The sequence below is a fragment of the Rhopalosiphum padi genome, chromosome 1 (assembly GCF_020882245.1).
Source record: "Rhopalosiphum padi isolate XX-2018 chromosome 1, ASM2088224v1, whole genome shotgun sequence".
Classification (NCBI taxonomy): domain Eukaryota; kingdom Metazoa; phylum Arthropoda; class Insecta; order Hemiptera; family Aphididae; genus Rhopalosiphum; species Rhopalosiphum padi.
Window position 1 is genome coordinate 31821427 of NC_083597.1, and position 26262 is coordinate 31847688.

The following is a 26262-nucleotide window of genomic DNA, read 5'->3' on the forward strand; positions in this document are numbered from 1 at the left end:
TACTTGTAATGTGTCAGTATAATGTATGTAGGTATTATAAATACTAAAATATGTAATGCATAGTATGATATATTATAATAACGGTTATAAATCCTTTATAAAAAAATTGTAGTTTACACAAGAGTCAATTTTGAGTATATCTACATTGTAAAATACTACATTAATACGCTTTGCCGCAATTTTATAAGTAAACTGATTTCGTACATATAGCTTTTGAAAAATAATGAGTATAAAATATATAGTATATAACTTACAAATATTCTACATTCGTATGTTAGCTAAGCATGCAAATACTTGATTTTTTTAATTAAATTATTTACTTTTTTTATTTATTTAAATGCATTTAAATTTTAGATATTTAAAATACTTGCAGTATACCTTTAAACTAAGTATTACTATTGGGTAACATCTTATCAAGTAATCTCATGTTATTATTATTATTTTTTTAACAATAAAAAAAGTAAAAAGATATACTTTTATAATTATATGATAATTATGATATAATAATTTATTTTATTTTATGAAGTATAATAGCTAATAGGTATACGGTATATTAAAAATAATATTATATTGAAATAGGTTGTTATTGTATTATGATGTTGTAACTTGTATAACAATAAATAATATTTAGATAGTTAGTTATAATGTATATTTTACATTTATAAACATAATTAGTATATTTTGATGTTGATATATTTTAAAATATTATGCAAGTTAAGCTATGTCTGAGCCTCTGAGGAATGATTAAAGCGCTTTAAAGTTCCTCTTAAACATCGCTATCAAATTTACATGCATACGTCTACCGTTATATACATAATTTTAAGTTATAAAATAGTTTCCGTATGTGCAAAAGACGATATAATAATTATGCGCTATTTTAGTAGTAAAGCATCAAGCAGTTGTAGATTTAAAGTGGCTGAAGCAGCGTTCATTGACGTCGTTTGATGTCTCGTAACTTTTCTATATTATGTATTATTTATTTATCCAAAATTGGTTTTAGATTTTGTTTAAAATTTGGAAATTATAGGTACTGTGGGAGTCAAAAATTACATATGTTTAAGCTTAAAGTATTGTTTCTATATAACTTGAAAGGTCGACAATTGAGATCCGTGTTAATAACCATTTATAATAACTGAATATATATATACTACAAATATATAATGCTCAACAATTTGAATATACAATAGGTATATTATAGAATAAAAGTTAATAAGACAATAAATTATATAAGAAAACCAGTTTCTAAAATAAACGAAATTATTATTTTAATAATATATATTCTGCAGATTTTGTACTAATGATGGAAAGGCGGTTAAAAGAAATTTAAGGATTTTTAGGAAATTAAGCAAGATTAATCCTTCATCATCCAAAGTAAAACAAACAATGGTGATGTGAAAGAAATCACAAACACTTCCATTTAAATGTAATGTTGAAAATGGAAAATCATTTAGCATAAACTTGTAAGCATGAGCAGATAATAATGTATATGAGCTGTAGCTAGTCGATTAAATTGAATAATAGCTAGTGGATCTTGGTAAGTAACCTGCTTTTTTATTTAGTCTAAAGTGAAAATAAATTTTTAGATTAGGCCATTAACATACTAAGTCAATATTTTACTACATCGTATAGTTTTTTTGAATTACCTCAAATCTTAATGTTTACTTTTCTAATTGTATTGTTGGCCGAATACCGATAGTTCAGTTTCATTTTTTTGATTGGTTATTTATTAATTTATTATATATTTCCAAATGATATGTGTATTTTTTTTTTTTTTTAAATGTTTATTTATATCAAATCCATGGAAAAAAAGTACACGAATATGAGATTACCTAGCTAAGAATCTCTAATCAAAAATAAACGGCGTGTTTTTGGGCATTATGTGTACGGTGTACCTACCTAAAAATTGCAGTGTTCCTGTGAAATATATGCAAAAATAGTAACGAGTAACGACTTAGAGTGATGTTAGAACAAATATTAAACCAACATTAGTACATTACTATTGGCTAGTATAGCTCATAACGATCTCGGACGGTATCCTTTTTCAGCTCTCTTGCTATGCATACATATATTATTTTGTCATAGAGGTAATATTTTTTAAAACAATTTGTCTGGTTTTAATTTAATTTTGAAAATAAGTTATATTATAGAATAAGCACAGAAAAGACTATTGAAACAATTCATTAAAATATAAGAAGGTGATCAGGTGATAAGAAGAAAAGAAAATTAGCTATAGATGATGAAATTGCAAGGGTTGAATTAATGATAAAATGCACTGATGATGACTATAACTGATATGATGATGAAGATAGGGCGAAGGTTAAACCATAACCTTAAATTGAAAATTCAACTTACAGTATCTTTTAATCAACTTTATCAATTGGTAATAAATCACAATAAATACTTAAAAATATATCCAAATTTAAATTTTTCTAGATACCTAATAACAGTTTTCTAATATATTTGTAATAAGTAATAGGTGCTATGAACATAAGCGAAAAATAACGATTAAGGGTTTCAACCTTTGTATTTCTTCTACAGAAGTCATATATTATAGTTATTATACAGATATCATTGAGTACTACCATAATATTAGTTATTATATTATATAATATATATTTTTGAATTCGCAACATCGTACTGTCGTACCGAGGTAGGTAACTAATTTGTTTATAATTATTAATTACGAATGGAAACAATATGAGTCATCACATTGGGTTGCCAGTTATAACGTTGTTGTGTAGATTATTTACATTGTATTCAACAGAAAAGTATTTCTGATACTTTATCTGTATTGTGTACAGTAATGTTGTTATCCACTAGTATGTTATAGTTTATTAGTATATATGGGCATTGGACAGGATACAGAGAGTTGAGTTTTTGGGTCTTGTCTCGCCGCTCTGTTCATTCAACCCGCGTCATCGGCGTAATGCCGACTATTGCGTTGTATACTTGTATCATTATTCATTATTATATAAATTCGACAACAATGATAAAATGATTGCATTCGAAAAACGATTATAAGCCAAACCCGGTTAAATATAGTGTTACAAGAATTTAAAGATTTTAAGTGCCCATAATATATTTGATTAGTGATTATGGTACCCAAATATTTAATTAGTAGTTAGGTGTAAATGTAACTAAAAATTTATATAATAATTTCAATTTTTAGTTAATATTAGTAATTGCGTTTTTGAAATAATATATTATTTCACTATTCGTAAGAAAAATATAAACCTTATTAGCTATAACTATTTGTAATATACTAATATATATTATGTATAATATTATATTACAATATGGTTTATAATGTGTAGTTACTAGGTACATACCTAATTTCGGTATCTAATTCGAATTTCAAAAAAGGATCTCATAGTCCTCTAACATTAATTTTTCTTAGCGATTTCATTTCCCCGAAATTGTAATGAATCATAAATTTTAATTTATCGGAATGAATAAAAACGAAAAAAAACATGACTTTTTGAAAATAATTTGTTATTTTTGTAGGTAAAATTCAATTATAATTATTTAACACAGCGGTAATTAGTGACAAGAAGAGACTAGACAATACATTAGGTATTTGACAAGTGCGAATATTTATCATAATACAGTTACTATCTTATACCTATATGGTTATATATGACTATATAGCAATATTTAATCAATGGTGGGCTCAGTAAAAGTGGTAAAAAATGACTATAGTGGTAAGAGGAGTAGTGGATAGACGTAAAGTACGTAGTTGTGAAGAACGGCTTCATAAGTTCGAAACCTCAACATGGCAACAGGCAACATGTAGGTTAGATAATGTGTCTTAAGTAAGTACTAAATTGGTGAAGTTATAGTTATTAGTTCATTATTCATACTCAGGAATGACAGGAATTCAGGATTAGATTTTATTAAGTCGATGTCGAATGTCTATCGCCTACGGTGAAGTTGTTACGTAAAAATAATAGTGATAACATAGAAATTTAGACTCGGTGAAATGGCTACACTGGTAATATATGACAATAATTATCAATAATTATAATCATATGTTTGTAATGATAACTCTGTTTTCTGATTCCTATGGGCTATCCTATGGGTTCTAAGTCCTAAAATTGTCATAAGTAGTTCGATTTCTATTTCCTATTCTAATTACAAATAATTTTGTTGAATTTATACTTTCGATTAAAATAACCATTATGGCTGGCTTAGGTATTGCGGAAATGTCTGCCATACGTTTGCTAAAACAACCCTTTACACAGGTCAGTACAATTTTTTTGTAATATTGTGTAATATTGTGTAATTTCACCTTGTAAGTATTTTATTTGCAGCAAATTAAGCAGATACATATATCATCTGCTTTAGCAGCTAGCGATGGGGCTGCTGTGGATAAAACACCAAGAATCAAAACCGTCCAAGTATATAGATGGAATCCAGAAACACCCGAAGTCAAGCCAAAAATGCAAGATTACAAGGTTGATCTGTCTACGTACGTAATACATCATATAAATAATGTGAAATAAAATAAACTTTTTTTATACTTGCAGTTGTGGACCTATGGTTTTGGATGTATTGATCAAAATCAAAAACTCTGAGGATTCAACTTTGACATTTAGACGATCTTGCCGTGAAGGAATTTGTGGTTCTTGTGCTATGAACATTGGAGGAGTCAATACATTAGCTTGTATTAGGTTTGTATTCAATAGTTTTTTTTAATAATACCGATTGAATTGTTTAATTTTATAATATAATGTAATTTATTTATGCTTATCCAGTGGTGTCAATACTGATTTGTCAAAACCATTAAAAATATATCCTTTACCTCATATGTATGTTGTCAAGGACTTAGTGCCAGATATGAAATTGTTTTACAAACAGTATGCTTCCATTGAACCATGGTTACATACTGATGTGACACCAACCAACAACAAAGAACATTTGCAACATACATACGATAGAGAGAAACTTGTAAGCTGTTATTTACTGCTATGTTAAATTATATTTTTAATCTAATGTATGTTATTTATCTTAGGATGGTTTATATGAATGTATTTTGTGCGCATGCTGTTCCACATCATGCCCTTCATACTGGTGGAACTCTGAAAAATATCTTGGACCTGCTGTTCTTATGCAGGTATAATTATATTGAAATTAAATATAGTGTATTTGTGAATCGTTGCAATTTTCATAAATACATTTATTTATTTTTAAGTTTATGTATAGTTATAATAGGTATAATAAATATATTGGTTAGGGTACAGTATTAATGTAAATGATTATCAATTGCTTATTGAATGTTGTCATTCCATTATACAAATTGAAAATATCCTTCAATTAACTGATAAAGACCACAAATAAAAAGACCAATAAGATAACAGGTTAATTTTGTAGTAATAAACTGTGCTTAAATATAAATTTTAATTTTCAACAAATGCATTTTAAGTGGAATTGTATTTTAAAATATATTTGATTATGCTATTGATATACAAATGTAAAATTAGATGCCCCGTGTTTGAATTGATGTGAACCAGACCTTGGATAGTATTCTTCTACGACCTCCTCCATTATTCTGATTGATCCATATCTACCTTATATAAATATTGTAGTACTATGGTTCTTAACCTGTATATGTATACAACTCAAGATATTTATCCAATTAATGCATATATCCCATGACCTTTTTAAAATAAAGTTCAAAATGAGTAGGCTAATCCTTACTATCCCCCCTCACAACAATGTTAGATTTTGTCTGATAAATTTCAATACAATATTCAATTTAAATATTTATTACAGTTTAACACAGCAGTATTATTTGTTCCTCGTATTTTTGTGGGCCATAGGTCACAGTATTATTAATTTCACAATATTGTTACAAAAAAAAAAAATAGTGTTAGTTCTTACCTACAACTAAACAAAGTATTATCAATAAAAAAGTCTCTGTGAATTATCATCACCAATATGCAGTTTAATATTTAAAATAATTAATAATTATATTTATTGTGTTTCTCAAAAAAATGTGTATAAAGTTTTCTTTTAACGTAAAATATTATACTAACTTTTTAATTTATTGATAAGCCACTCAAAATAATTTATGACCCATTGGTTGAGAAACACCGTGGTAGTGAAAATATTTTATAAACAAAAATAATCATTAATGTTAACTAGTTAATAATTACATTTTTTAATTAAAGGCGTATCGTTGGATTATTGACTCCAGAGATAAAGCTACAGCAGAACGTTTGGATAAAATGAGAGATCCTTTCTCAGTGTTTCGTTGTCACACAATTATGAATTGTACCAAAACATGCCCAAAGGTTTGTATAATCATATTTAAATTTATGTATTTATTTTTAATTTTTAAATATACATTATAGGGTTTGAATCCTGGTAGAGCTATTGCACGTATCAAGAGTCTACTTTCTGGAGTCACCAACAAGGAAGAACCTAAAGCTATCAAACAATAAAACAATACTCAATAGTATTATAATTTTCAGTAGTATTTTTCAAACTTTGAAAATTAAATATAAACCAAAATTCTGGTAACAAAGTATTTCAACTTATTATTTTGTGGATTATAGATTCAGAAGTTAATGTCTGCTAATTTATTGTTAAAAATAAAATACTATTATTATTACTCAATGCTGTTTATTAAATTTAATTACAGCATTCTTAACTACATCAATATCCTCTGACGACATACATTTACAATTTTTCATTAAATCTATTAATTTCTGTTTGAATTCATCGTGTTGTTTTTGCTTATAGTTCACAATAAATTTTCGAGTTTCCATTAAAACTACGCCTCCATCTTTAATCATAGATGTTATATGAAAGTTCATTTTTTCGAAATACATATGACCACAATACATTACATCAAAAAAATTCTTATATCTATCAAATGTAGGGTAATCTTCCATAGCTGTGCGAGGAATAAAGTGGATTTCTACATCATTAACATTAATACTGGAGTAATGTTCAGACATAACTTTATCTTGAGGTGATGAAGTTTGTACTTCTTGGATTTTCACATTCGGCAGTTCAGTTATAATAACTCCTAGATTATCAGTTTTACCTTTGTGCTTGTATGGCTTTTGATTTTCTATTTCATAGAACATTCTTGTTAAATTTCTTTCAGTCAAATCTACGGAACGTTTAAGTGGTTGCATGTTACCCATCTTCAACATATCATCATCTTCACAGTCTAAACCAAATGATGGAAAAGGACCATTTATAATGTCACCAAAATAGTCCATTGCAGTTATTTTGTCTCCATCTTTCAATAGGGCTAAAGCAAATGTATAATTTGGTTCAGTGCAATCAGTCTCCAAAAATGTGTAAGCTACACCAGTGTTCCGCCAATATGTGTACTCTTGATTTGTGATTCGGTTACCTCCATCAATATAATGAAGAGTCATGTGTAAATCCCAGTCAAACACATTGTTTCGGTGATCATACCTTGTACCCAAATAATTTCGTACTCTCTTATCCCACATCATTGTTATGTTGAAACCATTATTATTTTTCCAATATTTAAATATATTTTCAATAGTGTCCCTTTCTTTATATTTAAGTGCATCCAGTTGAATAATGGGCAAACAATGCTGTCTAGCTGTTTCATCAGTAATGATATCTATAAGTTGAGCTGATTTTTTGATTAGATAACTGTTTGTACTGGGCTTTACAAGGCTATTACCATAAAGTTCCATCCAAGTACGTACCTGAAAATCGTTATTAGAAATTATTAAAAATTATACAAATTTGTTGAATTATATTATTATTTTGTAATATTGTATATTTATTAGATATTATAGATTATTAAAAATATATTTTGTATTTTGATTTGTGGTCTGGTTATTGGTAGATATAACTGTTTTGTTTATTACGCTATTATCTTCGGTGACAGATGTGATTATTATCCTATTTTAATTTTAACATAATCATTTATTAGAATGTTTTCAAGTTTTTTAATTTCTATAAATTGGATAGCGGGTTTTATAATTGGTAGTAATGCAAATGAGACGCCTCACCCACATTTCTAGAGTAAATAATACTTGATTAAAATACTTCTTAGCTTAAGAGTACGTTATACCCGCATGGCGCATGTGTTGTCTCTGTCTTACTAATGTAGATCATCGCCAATTTTCGTTCAGCAGAACACATTTTGATGTTAGCTTCAATTTTAGAGAAAATTTACCTATTATCAAACTTAAAGGTAATATGTTATCTAGGCCCTAGGGCATCTCAAAGGCTTTTATTGGTATTTTAATTTTTAAGCCAGATCGAGCATTTTAAAGTCTTAATATTTAACATAACCAAAACTCGCTTAAAAATTAAGATATCAATAAAATCCTATGAGATGCCCTAGATAATATTCTTACCTTTAAATTTGATAATAGGTAAATTTACTCTAATAGCAAAGCTAACATCACAAAATGTATTCTGCTGAACGAAAATTTGCCATGATCTACATTAGTAAAACAGAGACAACACATTAAATTAAATTAAATAAATAAAAATATAATAAAATAATAATATTTTATTTATAAATTAAATCATTTATGCGGGTAAGAACTTGTGGCAATGGCAACTTCGTCATTCGTCATAGACGTATCAGACACAGGTCGTCTGATCGTCTATAATTTTAGTTTGTAATATATTATATTTTATTTTATGTATCTGTTATTATCTTATTTCTATCTACATGCTCACGCTTTTAGTCAAGTCTATTACCTATATGATGCCTATATGTAAAACCGACAACAGCTGTGGGACATTTCCTTATTAATATTATAATCGTGAAATATTAAGAACTGCGCATGTGTAATAAATCGTATCAGAGTTTACATGTTTCGTCATCACTATTCACTATGCCAACTTCTGACAAAAACCGTTGGCTTTCTGTAATATTGTAATTTGTATTAGTGAAATAGTGACTTCAGACTTAAGAGACCTCGACACCCGTATGTGTTGTCTCTGTTTTATAAGTACTAAAGTACGTATCATAGCAAATTTATGCTCAGCAGATCACGTTTATAGCTCCGTTAGTTTAAAAATTAGATTGAATTGGCCTATTATAAAACTTGATGGTAAGAACATTATCTGTGTTTGTATGTTGGTTTTTACGATTATTAAGTTTTTAAATGAGTTTTGAGCATTTTTAATTTACACTATGTTATATACGCATAACTTGCTAAAAAATTGAACTATCGTAAAAAACCAACATACAAACACAGATAATTTTCTTACCATCAAGTTTCATAATAGGTCGATCCACTCTAATTTTTAAACTGATGGAACTAAACGTGATCTGCTGAACGTAAATTTCTTATGTTACGTACTTGTAAGGCAGAGACAACACATGCGGTAAACGCCCTCTTAAGACTTTAGTATAATTCGAATCGTCCAATTAGTGGGTTGGCCTAATATACTTAATGTTTCTTATAATTTGTTCGCTATGAACTATAAATTATAACTTTTTAATTATTATTACTCTTGTAGTTGTTTCTAGTCATTTTTTAAGTCTAATGAATTGATTTAATTTGTTTAAAAAAATTACAAATCTGAATTATATTTCATCATGAATCCAATGATGGACGCAATTGTCATGTTGTTGGAAACGCCATTTCTAAATTGGAAAGTATAGTAATAAAAGCGATTTACTTATAGTAGGTACCTATTACTATTTTGTCAGTTTTATTTCTCGACAAAAAATAAAATACAGTATTCTGTATCATATATAATAATATATAATGTAGATCATTAATGCAAATTTATGTCAACAACACTCATGGATGTGCGAAAGTCAATATGTCCAAAAATTGTTTTGTTGGCCATGTTTGTTAATAGGTCAAAAAAAGTCTATATGAAATACAGTTGCTAGTTGGGCATTTGGATTTCAAAAATTTGTCTAGTAGTATAAAAATATTAAATACTCGAGTCAGTCAGAGAACATGTTCATAATTATCTATAGCATTAAAAAACCTAGAAAAATATTGTTTAACCATGGTAGATGTTTTAAATGGACATGGTAATTTTATCGATCGTTTCTTTTAAAAAAAATTATAACAACAATGTTAGATTAGATCGTTTATTTATGGAGCACTTAACGATATAGTTTTATTTTTGGGAAACAAGAGTTAGCATTTATGGAAGTGATGACGAAAGCAGAAATTAATTTAATAAAGTGAATTTTAGAGAATTGTTTGATGTGCATATTATTAGGTGTTTTCAAGAAATACAAAATCATTTGAAAAGTATAAAAAACACATTTTCAGGTTCATCGAAATTCATACAAAATGGTTTAATGTCATGTATTTCTGAATTTTTAGTAAATCACATTAAAAAAAAAAAAAAAAATAGTCAATGCATATTACATTGAATGTAATATGCATTGATTAATTTAAAAATGTAATAAATTCTATTCAAACTGATTGTACTACAAATAATTCTCAATGAACACAATATTAAATTATTATAAAGTATGTTAGGTTGAGTGTTTCCTGGATTTTTACAATATTCGTGAAGATCATATATAGCTCGCATGTTTTATTTATTTTAATAAATTTTGTTGTACACGAATGTGATATAGAAAATGAGTTAGTTGCCTATGTTATGATGAGGCATATAATATAATTTCTGGGAATTTAACAAATTTACTGACTAGTGTGAAATATATTGCACTTAATATTTACACGCACACACATAGCTGTGTGTTTGGGGGGGGGGGAGAAAAGTTTATTACGTTGTATATTTATAATTTATAAATATAATCAAATTATAAAATTAAATCAAGCTTTCTGTTCTTTTTGTTAAATCATCAATCCTTGGGGTTCTATATAATTAAAAAATAACTGTAACGATATATAATCACTGACGTCACTATAAATAATAATTAATTTAGTGTATTGAAGTATATTTAACTACTTTAAAAAAACCAAAATAAATAAAAATAATCAAATTTACAGTACAAATATATTGAATTAAATAATTGTAATTATGTATCAAATTAGTTATTAATAGATATTTTCCCAGTGCATTTCCCCCGGAATATATATTCCTCGTCAGTGAAAGAAGAATTATTTATTATTTTTTTTTTGAATTACTACTAGAACACTAGGTAGTAGGTGTTACGGTTTTGTTTTGTATTTCAAACTTTTCGTATAAATACTATTCTAATTAGGATTATTCATTTTGGACTATTATTTTAAAAACTGTTTTTGTAGGTAATTTTTAGACAGTTATTAGGAATCAGATTTTAAAATCTTTACTTTGTTATGTAGGTAATATTATTGTATTATCATAGGCGTCAACTTTTAGATATTTTTGCGGAGGCAAACCCCTCTATCAAACGAAAAAAAATAAATTCTGTAATATTCTACAATTTGGTGACCGGGATGGGTAATTACCTGATTGCCCCGTAACCCATTTTTAATTGTCCACTGGACTCTAGGGGGAAAAATAAAATATTACACATGTATATATATTATTTTAATTTTCTTTATTGGTTTTAGTTTTAATTAGGTATTTAGGTCTATTATATTAAGATATAAATTAGTCTGCGTGAAAAGTGGCAAATATTCAATCGTCGATGTTCTGATGAAAATGTTCATGTCATATCTAATCTGATTTTAACCAAATAATTATTTAAATTATTGCTATACACGACAGGGGCGACATAATACTTTTGCCCTCGTTAAATCAATGCACGGACCACGGGGGTGATCGTCCCCTTGGACCCCGTAGAGTCGGCGCCTATGATTATTATATTTATTTAATTTTTATTCATCTCTATCAATCTCTTGTATTTGATGGAAAGTGAACACGGAACATAAATATTAATAATTGAATACCTTGTATTGTAAGCTCATCCGATCGACCGGCTCAAGAGCCAACGCTATTTGCTGTATGTGTCTGGCGTACATGTCGACAACCGGTTCGTATACATAGATACGAATTTTCGCATACGAATGTTTGTACCGTTTGGCCAGCGTTTGTAGCAAGTGGCGAGTGTCGCCGGCGCTCACGATTAATATGTTTAAGTTTCCGTCGCCGACTTCGTCGTACACGGCCAGATCAAGACACGGGCTCGAACCCCATAACATGGTGTGTGATGGCAATTGCTGCGAAATTACGTACCTATTTTCCTATATACTGATATCACGCAGAACATCTACCACTATAGTCTATGATGTACCTATCTAACGGACGAACGTCTCGGAATCTCTCGTTGTAACAAATTCAATACAATATATTCTGGCATAATATCATCGTTACGTTATACGCGTCTGTATTTCGTAAGTCGTAAACTCATAACCATCGATCAAACATGATCGGATCGCGATTTGCTGCGTGTTTGCCATGGCAACGGACGATCGACACGTCTATTGCGAAAACGGTGTTCGGTTTTAAAGGTGGGAATACCGCGGGAAAGTATCCAGCCAATTATCGATGACGCGCGGTATTTTTATCACACACACTCGCACGCTCACGGGTCGTGACGTCATGAATGTCGATTGCTAAGAGAAAGCTCCCGCTCTGATAACGTGTTGGCGAGCGCAACAAGTAGCAGGCAAACGGTGTATTATTTATTATAATATTTACATCTGTCGAATTCGGCACAATAACGAAGTTACTGTTTTTTATTCCAATATATAATGGTACGAAATATTTGGATCAATCGCGACAACCGTTTTAATGGATCGTTGACCTATGCGAAACGTTAATTTATTATTGTCCACTATAGTTCGTCGACGGATTTACGTTCACACAACTCGAGACGAAGAAAATCTTTTCGCATGTTATTATGGATCCCACTTCGTGTTCGACCGTATCGGACGAACACTTGCAAGACTTTACCAATTCAACGATATCCATACTCCGGCTGCCGACCCGGGAACGATTATCGTGCATGCTGAACGCCAAGAAAGTCATTCCGTCGCCCGAAAACATACCCAGGTAGTCAATTGTCATGGTTTAATTGTCTATGTTTTTTATACATTCGACTCTTGCGGGTTTCGTGTGAAAATCAAAAACGCCTACTGAATTAACCACTAGCGGACTTACTAATCGTTGTAATGGAGAATATTATACAGAAGTTGTAGTACCATCACAATTTTTTTTTGGCTAAATTTTTATTTTTATGTGGTTATTTTCTATACCATATATAAATTGATAAATAAATATTGAAATATTATATTAAAATTAAATTTTGGGAAATACAATTTTCAATGCCAATGTTCTACTGTTACCTGTTTGACGTTGTTGATAAGATTCCAGTAGAAGAAAAAAAATACTCGATCCTAATAGTTATGAAATTTTAATTTTGATTAATTATTTAATTTAAAATGTTTATAGAGATTGGAGAGGATTGTGCACACTTTTGAATTATACAATACCATCAGGATGTGATCCAACCGACCCGATTGGCAAGATATTCAAGTTTTGTGAAGCAAAAACAACTATAGCACATTTTATACAGTGTCTACAACGAATAGACAGGTATGACGTTGTGGAAGAGACAGAAGAATTAATCAGTGAGTATTAATTATAAATATTAGATTCATATAGTACCTTATATTATATTATTTAATTAATCAAACACTAATATTATGTTTCTATTATTGTTTCAAGTTTCTGATATTAAATATTGTAAAGAACAATGTTCTTTAGCAAATCCAACACCAGTAGTACCTAATGATTTCGACATCAATATTATTACTTTAGGTGAGTTTTATTTAAAATATGCTTTTATACGAATATTAAATCATGAATAACTTAAATTATTTTTAGATGATATAAATGCATCCAACAATGGTCTTCCTCTTTCGAGATATGATGCTTTTTTACTGTATGATAAAGCAGATATACAATCAGCTACTGCTGTAGTAGAAAAATTAGAAACTGATTATAAGCTTAAGGTATTTATTTTTTTTTAATAATTTTCTAGTACAGCGTTTCCTAAACCTTTTCTCTGCTAGACCCCTAAGAGATAATAAAAATGATCATGGACCCCTTAATAAAAATAAAAAAACAGTAATAACTATATAGTATATAGTATTTTAAACTTACATTCGTGGATCCCTAGGGGTTTGTGGATTACAGATAGGGAAGCAATGTTTTAGCACATATCACATTCATATTGTATTCTAGGGAATATGTAATATATTTAAAAAAAAATTCAAATAATTACTTCAATACAAAATAGTAAACATATAGTTTTATTTAAATAGGGTCATATTGTCACATCTATAAGACGCTCTATAAAATTAGTTATTTATTTTTCACACATTCAACATGATCCCTTAAAAACAGTATATTTATTATCCTTAAAATCAATATTAGCCTATTTCAAGTTCAATAGGTTCACTAATTATATTTCATATTTTTCAGCTATGCTTAAAAGATCGAGATTTAAGACCAGGTGTTATGTTTGAGTATCAGTCTATAATAAAGTTGATATCTGATCGCTGTAATTGGTTGATCATTATTGTATCAAATGATTTTTCAAATAGCCCTTGGAATAGATTTATCATGAATTATATACAATCGTTAGCCATTGGTAAGGAATATATTTTTAATACTTACTTGTTTGATTTAAACGAAATATACCGTTTAATTTATTTTAGAACAACGGTTACCTAAAATTATCCCATGCGTTTTTGGTGATTGTATATTACCTCAAGAACTCAAATGTTATGTTCACTTATTTTTTAATAAAAAAAATCCTTTTTGTGACCCGTGGAACAAATTAAGAATTACTGTATCACCTTATAAGAATCTAGCATTGACCAACAGGTTAGACATTAATTAATCATTTAATTAATTTTTGATGTAAATATTTATTATTATAAAATAATAATAATTATTATTTTTTATTTATTAGTGTGGAGATAAGTAACAGTTACCAGAAACTGAAAATTGAAGAACACACAAATCCTAGTACTACAATTGTTGAAAGAAATGAAGTGATACATTTTTCTAGTGAAGAACATGATTTGATGCCTAAAACTAAAAATGTTTTTGATAGATTTGTAAAAACTGTTGGAAATATTTCTATTAAAGTTGTTCCTCAAAAATGGAGTAAAAAAAATAAAAAAAAAGTAAAATGTACTAGTCTTTAACTCAGTTTTCTTGTTGTTTATACTTATTAGCAATTTTCATTATTAAACATGTTTTAGTTGTTATTTTTTTTTTTTATAGAATTTTACCATCTAACCTTTGTTATGTTTTTATGTTTTAATATTTTATATAAATGATTAATCAATTGTAATCAAATATTTAATTTTTATATATTTTTTTATTATAAAAGTATTTTTTATATCCCAGTTTGTGTTTTTTAGTTTTTTTAAACATATTATTGAAAAAACAATAGAAAAATCATCATCTTGGTATCTGGCGAATTAAATTGTCAATAATTTCTGATATATTTAAGAGACAGATAACATTTTTGAAAAAAAAAATAAAAACAAATTATTATTTCAGTTTTCATTATTATTTGTTATTTTACAAGTACAAATATTGAAATATTTTTAGATTATATTATAATGTATTATTAATAGTATTGTTTAAAAATTAATAGACATTACTACTTACTACTTTACTTAATAAAGTAAAACAACACAACAGAGATTTTAGATAAATTGATTTTTAATAATTATGTAATATATTAACTATGGTTAATAGTTATAATAATTGTACTCTCAAAATATGTTGTAGTTTCATTATTAATCTATTATTTCTATTAATGCATTTTTTTTCTTTTCTTTACTTTTTTTTTTTTTTTAGTTATTAAAATATTAATTTAAAATAATTTTTAGAATTTTATTTCAGATTTTAAAAACCTTTTAAAGGTTTCTTAAGTACATAAAATATTGATTTTTATCAGGATTTATATTTTATTAGAATATACAATATATAAAAGTTACAAAAATTGAAAAAGTATAAAAGTATACAAAAGTTATTATTTGAAACGTTCATCAATTCATCATGTAAAATAACTGAATCTTTGTTGATTCAGTTGTTTGTTTAAAATTATGTAGTATGTGGTGAATATAGGACAGATGAGTTACATAGAATATAAATATAAATTTGTACCGGGTGTTCCATATACAATTTAAGGCCTCGAGGACGAACTTTTCATGGTACTGTTTATGAATCTTGTTTATAAAAAGAGAATGTAAAGAAGTTTCCAAAACATTTTAAAAGTATCACTTTAATGTTGTAGATACTGAGTATTTTTTTACGAAATTTTCGATATACAGACTAAAAATTTATTGCAATACAAAATACTTGGTAAATTTGTAAATTCTTCATATGACTGGAAACAACACGTCAACACACAATTGTATTTGAGATACGTGTTGAAGATATATACTTGTATCAGTTGTATCGAAGGTACTGCTATACAGTGTGTCGAAATATTGGATATTCGGATGAATCAAAAATCATTTCATTATGTATGTATGCAATACAAGACAAAAGTAACTATCGAGTACCTACCTATATTAATAAATTACTTTTTTTGCAGTACCTGTTAATTCAATCTTCAATGGTATAGCACTATAGCATAGTAAAAGCCATAACAAAGAAGATAAAATAATTATCTTGCAAAAAAGCTGCTTGTACGTAGAAAAAAGTGTATTCGTTCAATAAAAGCTAAAATGACAAAGTATTGATATTTGCATAGGCAGAAGGGAGTGATCGTATTGTAGTAAATAAAAATTAATAAAAAAAAAAAAATTCTTAAGCCTCAATATTATTCTGAAAATGATTAATCGCCTACCCTCCCACCACAAAAAAATAAAAAAATATAAGCACCTATTTGCCTGAGCCCAATATTTATAATATATTTATATAATTTGTAATTCTCTTTCAATATTAATTATTATGCATTATTATCTCTTCAATTATATCGCGAGAAAGTGATTGGGTGAACCTTCGTGTCCCCTTATAGGTGCGAGGGAAAGCCGCTACACGAGATTGTTTACGTTTGTCGGACGGCTGAGAAAGTGATCTCATCGGGGCATCGGGCTACAGACTTTAACCTGCAATCGAGTAAGAATAATTTCCTATTATGTATAATATATAATATTATTATTAGAACTCATTACTCAATGTTGAATATTAATATTTTTTTTTTTTTTATAAGGTACCTACCGTAATAAAATAGGATGAATACAACTTTTTAACTTTAAAGTGTCATATAAACTGTCCTATTTGGACTACTTGATCGATTAATATATCAAAAACATTTTTACATTTAAAATGTATAGCTTATATTTCTTCGGTAGATGGGATATTGGTCTATAGTGCTAGATGGCGTCTCCAACTATCCGAGTACGACTGACTACAAAATAGTTTTCTGAGTAGGCACTCAACATTCTAATGTCGACTGCTTATCACGCATCATACGCATGATTCAGGACTTAATATTTACTTCAGACACTAGTTTCGCAAATTTCGAACTACAGAAAAAACATGCAATTATAAATTCGTACTTTTCGCTGGTCAACGGGAATGTGAAAAACGCTAAACCAAATGAAAACTTATTTTTATCAATACCTTGCAATAGCACGGTAACACACAACTACACAAGGCAAATGACGTGCAACCGTGTCAAAATACGTCTGTTCACTCGCTTCGGATGCTATAGCCATTCTGGATTTGGAATAAAATGCTTTTCTGGTCAGCGAATTTATGACTAATACATTTATTTTGTCTCTCAATAAAGACTAGATTCATAATACATTTATCCAATAATATTTTCCTTGTTGCCTTGTGTGTTACTGTGTGTTATTGGCGTAACTAGGGGGGGCTTATCACCCTGTATTTGTATTTAGCCCCCAATAAGGTTTTACTTTTTAGCCTCAATTATAGCCTTCAAATTATTTTTAACTTTGGTTTTCTAGAACTCTAGACCCTGTAACTATTAAATCCTAGTTACGCCCATGTATGTGTTAACGTGCTATTACGGTTGCATGCGCGGTTGTAAATTATATATCCGGCGACAATTGATCCGCAATATTTGATCCGGTTCAAAAATTACCTGTACCAAAAATATCCAGCTAAAAAACGTCCGGTAATAAATAAATATAAAATAAAAATATTTAGAAATTAGAATTATTGTTTTATTTTTATAATTTATAAAAACGTCAGGTAAAAAAAAGTAATAATCAGTTAATATATAAATTATGAATTATTGTTTGAGGCATAATATAATATAAAATAATGTATTGAAATTATAAAAGTAATATAGAATACAAATGTTTAGAAATTAAAATTATGAGCGATACCCTTCAATGATATTTTGTAGTTTCATAGTTTTCTTCTGTATTTTTAAGCCGTTGGTCTATGTTTTTATATATTTTTCTTTTTTTGTAGGGTTATTTTCACCAAGAATATTTTTTTCTAGTTTTGCTTCTTGGAGATCCTGTTCCTTCTTCTATTAATTTGGTATACAGATTTAAGTATATACCTGTTTTATATTTAGTTGTTGTGTGACATCAACTTTTACATGACAACTTTTTATACTCGATACAACGCCATACTACTTTTGTTTCGTACTCATCATGAATACTATATAAAAAAACCTTTATTTATAAGCAGGTTTATGCCTTTTTGGCTTTTTATGAATGTAAGTGGCATTATTTAATGTTAACGTTACTTATACACGTTCGAATACAGCTAAAGGTGATATACAGTGTACACCTGTACTAAAATTGAAAAACGGATATTACGCCGTAATATATTATCTCCGTCATAATAATCATTTATATCTGTTAAATCGTTGAGAGCTGATTAGATTCGTTTATTCGTGGATTTTCCGATCGTTTTTTGTGTATAATGTGGACTAGCCGCTTATTACATTCTATAATATTCTACAATATTATAGATTACTTTTCTAAAATTATAATTATATAATTAATAATTAGTATTTTATTCGCCTTAATCTTTCTTCTTTTCTCGTTATGAATAGGTACGCTTACGACATTCACTAATGACGTGATTTTTTTTTTTACAATAGTGGAAAAATTTGATTTGAATCCAGCCATCCAGGTTATTTTATATAGATTAACAATAAATAATTAATAAGAAAATGTAGTTCAATTGTTAAAATAATACAAAATGTTTTAATTTTTTTTTTGCCTGACTTGAAATAGGCGTTTAACTAAATATGCCTACGACATATTATGCATATTAATTTTTATATTAACTTTCTAGTCTACAATTGTTTTATAATATTATCTTGTTTTTGAGTAGTATGAAATATTTTTTAAATAGACTGAATAATAAAAAAATGTCTCACCTAATATGTATCATCTTAGGTATACTATATTGCCACACTAAATTCCTTATTTATTCAATAATAATAATAATTTATAGGTAACGTTAAAATGTAAGGTGCCTTAAATATTATACATGACTTATTACCATTTTCAATTTGTCATAGGTACTTAATTGTTCGATAAAAGTAATATCAGCTTATGTTTACGAACATATTTTATTTTTATTTCTAATATTACATAATGTATTTATATTATATTTTTCACCCTAGAAATCAACTCATAATATTCCAATAATGTATACTTGTAAGTTGTATGTTTCATGGTAACATAAAAATTTGATATAATTAATTAATTACAGAAAGTATTTTGTGAAACCTACATTTTTCAAAATCCAAACGAAATTAATTTTGAATATACCTAATATATTACCACACACCTAGGAAAATATTAGGCAATAGGTATCGTTAAATATTAAAGCATCACAATATTAAAATGCTTGCTTTATGCTATTTCATTAAGCCATATCTGGTGAAGTATCTGGATGGAATAAAACTACGAAATAAGTATTTAATTATAATTTTTATAAACTGTTAACTGTATGTGAACGGGTGTCGATCTGTAGTAGGCATTAGGGGAAATTGGGGAGGGAGGGCTTGAGGGGGCTTAGCCAGTTAGCCATGCAGCTTGAGCCGATTTTGGATCCGGAGGCTTTGGTGGTGGACCAACTGGCCAATGATGAGCCAGTACCGACCACCGCCCAGGAAAAGGAAACGACTGGAGCAGTGGACTCAAAGCCGTATGATGTTCAATCGTCAATCGGTGACAAAAACGGCGGCAAGTGATGACCAACAGATGAGCGGAGCCGCGAACCTAGATCCCGGTAGCCGATCGTTCGAGCCAACACCAGCGGTGAAGGTTCGGATGGATGCACAGCGAGCGCGAATTAGTAGAAATCTTCAGAAGCTGACAGAAAAGAAAAAGGCCAAGCAGCAATTGGTTAACGAGCAGCAATACCAGTTAGCCATGTAGCTTGAGCCGATTTCGGACCCGAAGGCTTAGGTGATGTACCTACTGGCCAACGAGCCAGTACCGACCACCGCCCAGGAAAAGGAAACGACTGGAGCAGTGGACTCAGAGCTGTATGATGTTCAATCGTCAATCGGTGACAAAAACGGCGGTAAATGATGACCAACAGATGAGCGGAGCCGCGAACCCAGATCCCGGTAGCCGATCGTTCGAGCCAACACCAGCGGTGAAGGTTCGGATGGATGCACAGCGAGCGCGAATTAGTAGAAATCTTCAGAAGCTGACAGAAAAGAAAAAGGCCAAGCAGCAATTGGTTAACGAGCAGCAATACCAGTTAGCCATGTAGCTTGAGCCGATTTCGGACCCGGAGGCTTTGGTGGTGTATACCTACTGGCCAACGAGCCAGTACCGACCACCGCCCAGGAAAAGGAAACGACTGGAGCAGTGGACTCAGAGCTGTATGATGTTCAATCGTCAATCGGTGACAAAAACGGCGGTAAATGATGACCAACAGATGAGCGGAGCCGCGAACCCAGATCCCGGTAGCCGATCGTTCGAGCCAACACCAGCGGCGAAGGTTCGGATAGACGCACAGCGAGCGCGAATTAGTAGAAATCTTCAGAAGCTGACAGAAAAGAAAAAGGCCAAGCAGCAATTGGTTAACGAGCAGCAATACCAGTTAGCCATGTAGCTTGAGCCGACTTCGGACCCGGAGGCTTTGGTGGTGTACCTACTGGCCAATGAGCCAGTACCGGTCAGCACCCAGGAAAAGGAAATGAGTAAAGCGGTGGACTCAGGAGCCAGAGCCAACTACATCATACTTCGATTGGTTTGATGAGATAGACAAATATTTACTAGGACAAATAACCTAGCTAATTTTGTTCTAAATGGGTTCTTATGTTTATTATGAAATATAAATTATTATTGTTGTAATGAAATTGTTACATTAAGATAATTAGGAGTAACTTTCAGAATATTGAAAATATTGATAAAAAGTTATCAGAATACTAACGAGTGACTGACATTAAATGGAATGTTCGGAGATCATTATCAAATGGTGAAAATCTTGTAGCATCGTAGGCGTTATTTACTTAATATGTATACATTTTATACATTCTAGTTCTAATATCAGTAACAATATATGATTACCTAGATTAACATATTTATAGGAACCTATTTAACTAATTAACCTAACCTAACCTAATCTATAAATAGGTACATTTTATTAAAAACAAGCCATGGCATCATAATATATTATCATCTTTGTTAGGTACGATAATTAATACGTATTACGTATATAATCGAAGGCTATATAGGTATAATAATATTATACGAGGGGTTTCGATGAATAGGTTGAAAAGGGGACGAAGAGGGGTTCATTATCGGTTGGTGGATGGATTCAGTGAGAAGTATGAAGTAAGTAGACAGTTAAGTCTTTGTGCTAAAGTTGAATAAAACGATAAAGAAGCTATTTTATATTTTTATCTTAGTACTTACTTTCAAACTTTGCCATTCATTTTTATAAAAAAATTGTTTTTTTTAAGTTTTTAAATTTTTCATATAGAATATAATGTTTATGTTATTAAATTAATAAATTTTAATGCCCAAACGTGGGTCAACATAGGGCAAAAGTTATTTGTTTAGTTTTCTCAATCAACTTTCTAAGACTATTAAACTAAAAAAAAATCATAAGTGTATATTAAAATGAATGACCATATCCTAAATAATATAATATAGTGATTAGTGTATAAGTTTGAAAAATCAATTTGATTTATATATTATGGCTTATAAGTCTTTAAAGGTTAGCCTTTCCACTCTGCCTAACGTTCCTCTATGACCTATACGGATGTCGAAGGAATTAAACATAGGTACTTACCGGATAAAATTTTTCATAATATATTGCAAAAACATCAGGTTTTAGAACACTTATATGGAAAGCGAGTAATAAAAAAAGACGTTCAATTAAAATATCTGAGCCTCTTTGTATAGTATAGGTCCCACACGTATGTTAATGAAAATGAATACCTACTTTTGAGTACAATGCAACATTTGATCAAATGCATTGCTGAATTAATCAGCACTCAAAGTAAAAACGATCCTTATTGGTACCTACCTAGTTCATTTTCAAAGAAAAAAAGGACGGTAAATGAAATTGTAGCTATGAAATTATGTAAAGCGCCATAATATGCTCGTTTAAGCATATGCTATATATACACTATTGTACATAATATATTATTTATTATTGTATTATATGTATATATTCACGTATTACCTATTTTTACAGTTATCTACTATTTATAGCACTCGTGTGTTTAAGCGTAACGTTAAAATATTCGTAAAAAGTGTTTATATATTGTTTTTATCGAGTCGTTGATCGTAAACAATACTTGGGTTTTTTTTTGAAAACTATATATTATGCAATACACCTATTCAATTAATTTAAATGTGAAAAATGAATTGTACTATTTAGTATACATTTTTTACTCTGTGTACCTACTTACTGATTTAATATATTTATGTCTTATTAGTTATTATGTATTTATAAAATGTTTCGTCATTTTTAAAATGTTTTTAAGTTATAATATAATATAACCTACTATTTATATTTATGTCGATTGACGAATAACGATTGTTAAGAAATTATAATTATCTACGAACTCTTATTTTTTTTTTTATTTGTTAAAATATAGCTAAAGAGTAAAGAAATTTAATTATTTTATAAAAGTATCACACCCAACATTGAATTTTAGACGCTTGTATAGCAACCTTTATAAAAATTGCAATTTTAATAGTGATTACGTAGTCTTAAGTACCTACATAATTTTATTCAAATAAAATTGTGTAAACTATAGTAGATAATTATATTCATATAGGTAGTACTATATGTTTTTACTATAGCATTATGTACAATGTGTAAAGTTATGGTGACCGTACTCTTTTTTTTTTAGAATAGTACTCTTTTTTGATGTGTGTCCTAGTGTCCTTAACAATAGTGTTAAGTAAATGAAATTTTACTCTTTTAAAAATTATTATGGGCTAATACGTGTTTATGTGTTTTTACTGTTTTTTATAATTTGATTATTAATTTATATTTTATGGTTCGACCTAAAGCATTCTTATTGGTTGGTAGTACGATTTAAGATATACTAAATCTTATATATTTACACTTGGTAATTTATCATAAAGACACACATTAAATGAGTTGAAATTATAATTTCAAATAAATTGTTTTTATAATTGATAATAATAATAAAATAAATAGAGTAATCAGATAGAAAAATACAATTTTTAAATACCTACCTATGGAAATATGGGTAAAACGGGTAGAAATGGTAGAATAGTAATGCATTGGGCAATCACGACAGAGAAAGAGCTAAGTTTTAAAATATAGTTTTTTTAAAATTTTTATATCTGGTCACCATATGTAAAGTGGACTTTCCTTGCACATAATATTATATAATATATGAAAAATGTTTTCAAATCAAGTTTGTGTATAAGTAATACTTACACTAAATGTATTTTTGTAAACGATACCATTTTGCACCGTTGACTGTTCCTAGCTGGATAATTACTCGGATACACACCAAATAAGTGCTCCAACTTTATTGTAGGAAAATGAAAAATTAAAATCGATGTTAACTGTATGTGAACGGTGGTCGATCGGTAGTACATCCGGAAAAAATTACACAATGAACGAGCGCGTATTTTGATAGTTTAATACAACGAACCGCAGCTATGAGTTGCTATGACAATTTTTTCCGTCATTCGACAGTGTTTTTTCATGTTCGGCGTTTGTTGACCTATTGTTATTATTATTATTGTTTTTCAATATTCCGTGTACGTTTTTGTTTTCTAGCCGTATGTAACAGTGAACTGTAACTTTTCACGTATGTGTATATTTTTATTAAAAAAAACCGTTAGTTTTTAGAATTACGTAGATTACACGATTAATCCTCTGATGATTAATATTATATTGTGTACGTTTTGAGTGTCTATATTATAATATTACGTGGCTTTTAGAGCTTGTGCTGCGATCATATACGATAACAGGTTTAATATACGTAAATTAATCGCACATTAAAAATCAAAGCATTCGATAACAATATTTGTATTATTTATATTTTATTACACTAACAGTTATTTTATAATAATATAATTATATTAATTGAATAATATTTGTGTGGGTGTATTGAATGTATTGATCTAACGATCATATTGTTTATTAATCCGGTGGTGGAAATCGTTCAGTCTTACTAATATTGTTTATTGAATTAAAACCGAAATTTATTCATCGTAATAATAATATACAATTATATTATACGTACCTATCATAATTATTTATTGTTTCACTATTTCAGGCATCGACGTATTATAACGCCACCAGTATTATAACATTTACTGTTATTCGCATAATATATTTTATAGTCTTGTGATTTTCGCCATTTCTACGATTTTCTAACGATCATTATGTATATAGAATATAGATATAATAATAATAATAATAATAATATACATAATATAATAGATTTATAACATTTGTTTTTATAATTTTATTATCGACAAAAAAAATTATCGGATGACGATTTGTAATAACCCGAATCTCCGATTGGTGTTATTTTACGAAGCAGTAATGTACCTATATTGCCTATATGTTTAGCCGTTCTATACGCATTACATGTTTACGTGTGAAAAACACATCACAAGAAATAACGTTTTTAAAAAACCGCGGGGAAGAACTCTGCTGTATTGCATGTTTTGAGTGTACCTAGTCATAAAGCGAGGTTGCTTCTTTAATGAACGCAAGATTTAATCTCGATTCGACTTAAGTCATTGCACATAGGTACTCAAAAATGATTCTGAACAGAGAATTAATCTTCTACAATTAATGTGTAGCTGCTGGCTTACAATAATAAATTAGTGTAGATATTTTAAAAATTTCAATTTGTGTATTGAAAACAAAAGTAAATGCATATTTTAGTGGATTTCTATTGATGCGCCGTGAGCATTGAAATAAAGTATTAAATATATTTTTATTTTTAATCAGGAAGCAACTGCGAAAATGTTAAATTATATACGCGATTAATTTTGAACGTCATATTATTGTAGGCCGTAATTTTAGGAATCGGAAAGTATGTTCAAGATTTGCAATTGACGTCTATTAATATGTCATCATATGGTAGTGTATAGGCGCCACCCGGATTTTTGTTAAGCGGTGCATCGTAGGTAGCATACGCTTGTTTCTAAATGTTTAAGTTAAATACATAAGAATATTTTTTTAACAAGGAGAAGATATCAAATTTATTGAAAATGCAATTTAAAAAATAGGTTTTTATTTTATTGTAAAATAAAATATTTTTAATAGGTACCCTTTTTTGAAAAGCCAGGGGAAGTGCAAGTGCAGTGTGCACCTCCTTGTGGCGCCTATATAGTAGTGTACTATGATATGGTCACATATCGTTGTTTAACAGCTTAAAAATAATAAATATATAACGGTCAAGTTGTCGCTTTTAGATAATGATTAATTCCTACTTGAAGATTTATATAAATCTTCATCACTTAAAGGACGATTAGCATTGTAGAATCATGTAGAAACTTACAAATTACATCTGCTACTGATGTATTAAGTGTAATTGGTTGGTCTAAAACATATATGTTGTAGAGAAGGGGGGTTAAAATGTCACCTTAAGTGACCCCAGCATTTATCCATTCATCATTTTAAACTAGGTATTTATTTTTTTATTTAATAAATAAAATAAATAATTTAAAATGATGAACGGATAAATGCTGGGGTCACTTAGGGTGACATTTTATTCCCCCTTCTCTACAACATATATGTTTTAGACCAACCAATTACACTTAATACATCAGTGGCAGATGTAGATCATAAGGTAATTATTAGTCAGTCACGCACAATAATATAATTCTTTTTTTTTTTTTTTATGAATTTATATTTCTTACATTAAACAATTTTTTT

General features: G+C 28.9%; 3 protein-coding genes across 4 annotated transcripts; 2 read left to right on the top strand and 1 right to left on the bottom strand.

Annotated features, from left to right (window-relative positions):
• The first annotated feature begins 4046 nt into the window (after positions 1 to 4046).
• LOC132928127 (uncharacterized) lies at positions 4047 to 6618 on the top strand. The gene is made up of 7 exons (XM_060992654.1): positions 4047 to 4241; positions 4311 to 4468; positions 4527 to 4670; positions 4755 to 4947; positions 5012 to 5113; positions 6171 to 6293; positions 6354 to 6618. Exons 1-7 carry the CDS (start codon positions 4179 to 4181, stop codon positions 6441 to 6443), a joined length of 873 nt encoding a protein of 290 aa, XP_060848637.1. The 5' UTR covers positions 4047 to 4178; the 3' UTR covers positions 6444 to 6618.
• On the bottom strand, positions 6605 to 12312 carry LOC132928085 (dynein axonemal assembly factor 3 homolog). Its single transcript, XM_060992650.1, has 2 exons — positions 11829 to 12312; positions 6605 to 7697 (listed from the first exon to the last, which is right to left on the bottom strand). The coding sequence occupies exons 1-2, from the start codon at positions 12078 to 12080 to the stop codon at positions 6615 to 6617; spliced, it is 1335 nt and encodes a 444-aa protein (XP_060848633.1). The 5' UTR covers positions 12081 to 12312; the 3' UTR covers positions 6605 to 6614.
• A 21-nt stretch (positions 12313 to 12333) lies between these two features.
• Positions 12334 to 15302, top strand: LOC132928101 (myeloid differentiation primary response protein MyD88). Of its 2 annotated transcripts, XM_060992651.1 has the most exons (8): positions 12335 to 12635; positions 12722 to 12933; positions 13333 to 13511; positions 13609 to 13701; positions 13768 to 13895; positions 14368 to 14536; positions 14604 to 14772; positions 14861 to 15302. In XM_060992651.1, the coding sequence occupies exons 1-8, from the start codon at positions 12633 to 12635 to the stop codon at positions 15096 to 15098; spliced, it is 1191 nt and encodes a 396-aa protein (XP_060848634.1). In that variant the 5' UTR covers positions 12335 to 12632; the 3' UTR covers positions 15099 to 15302. The 2 variants fall into 2 exon arrangements, with proteins under 2 accessions (XP_060848636.1, XP_060848634.1); XM_060992653.1 differs by having other exon boundaries at positions 12334 to 12933.
• The last annotated feature ends 10960 nt before the right edge of the window (positions 15303 to 26262 follow it).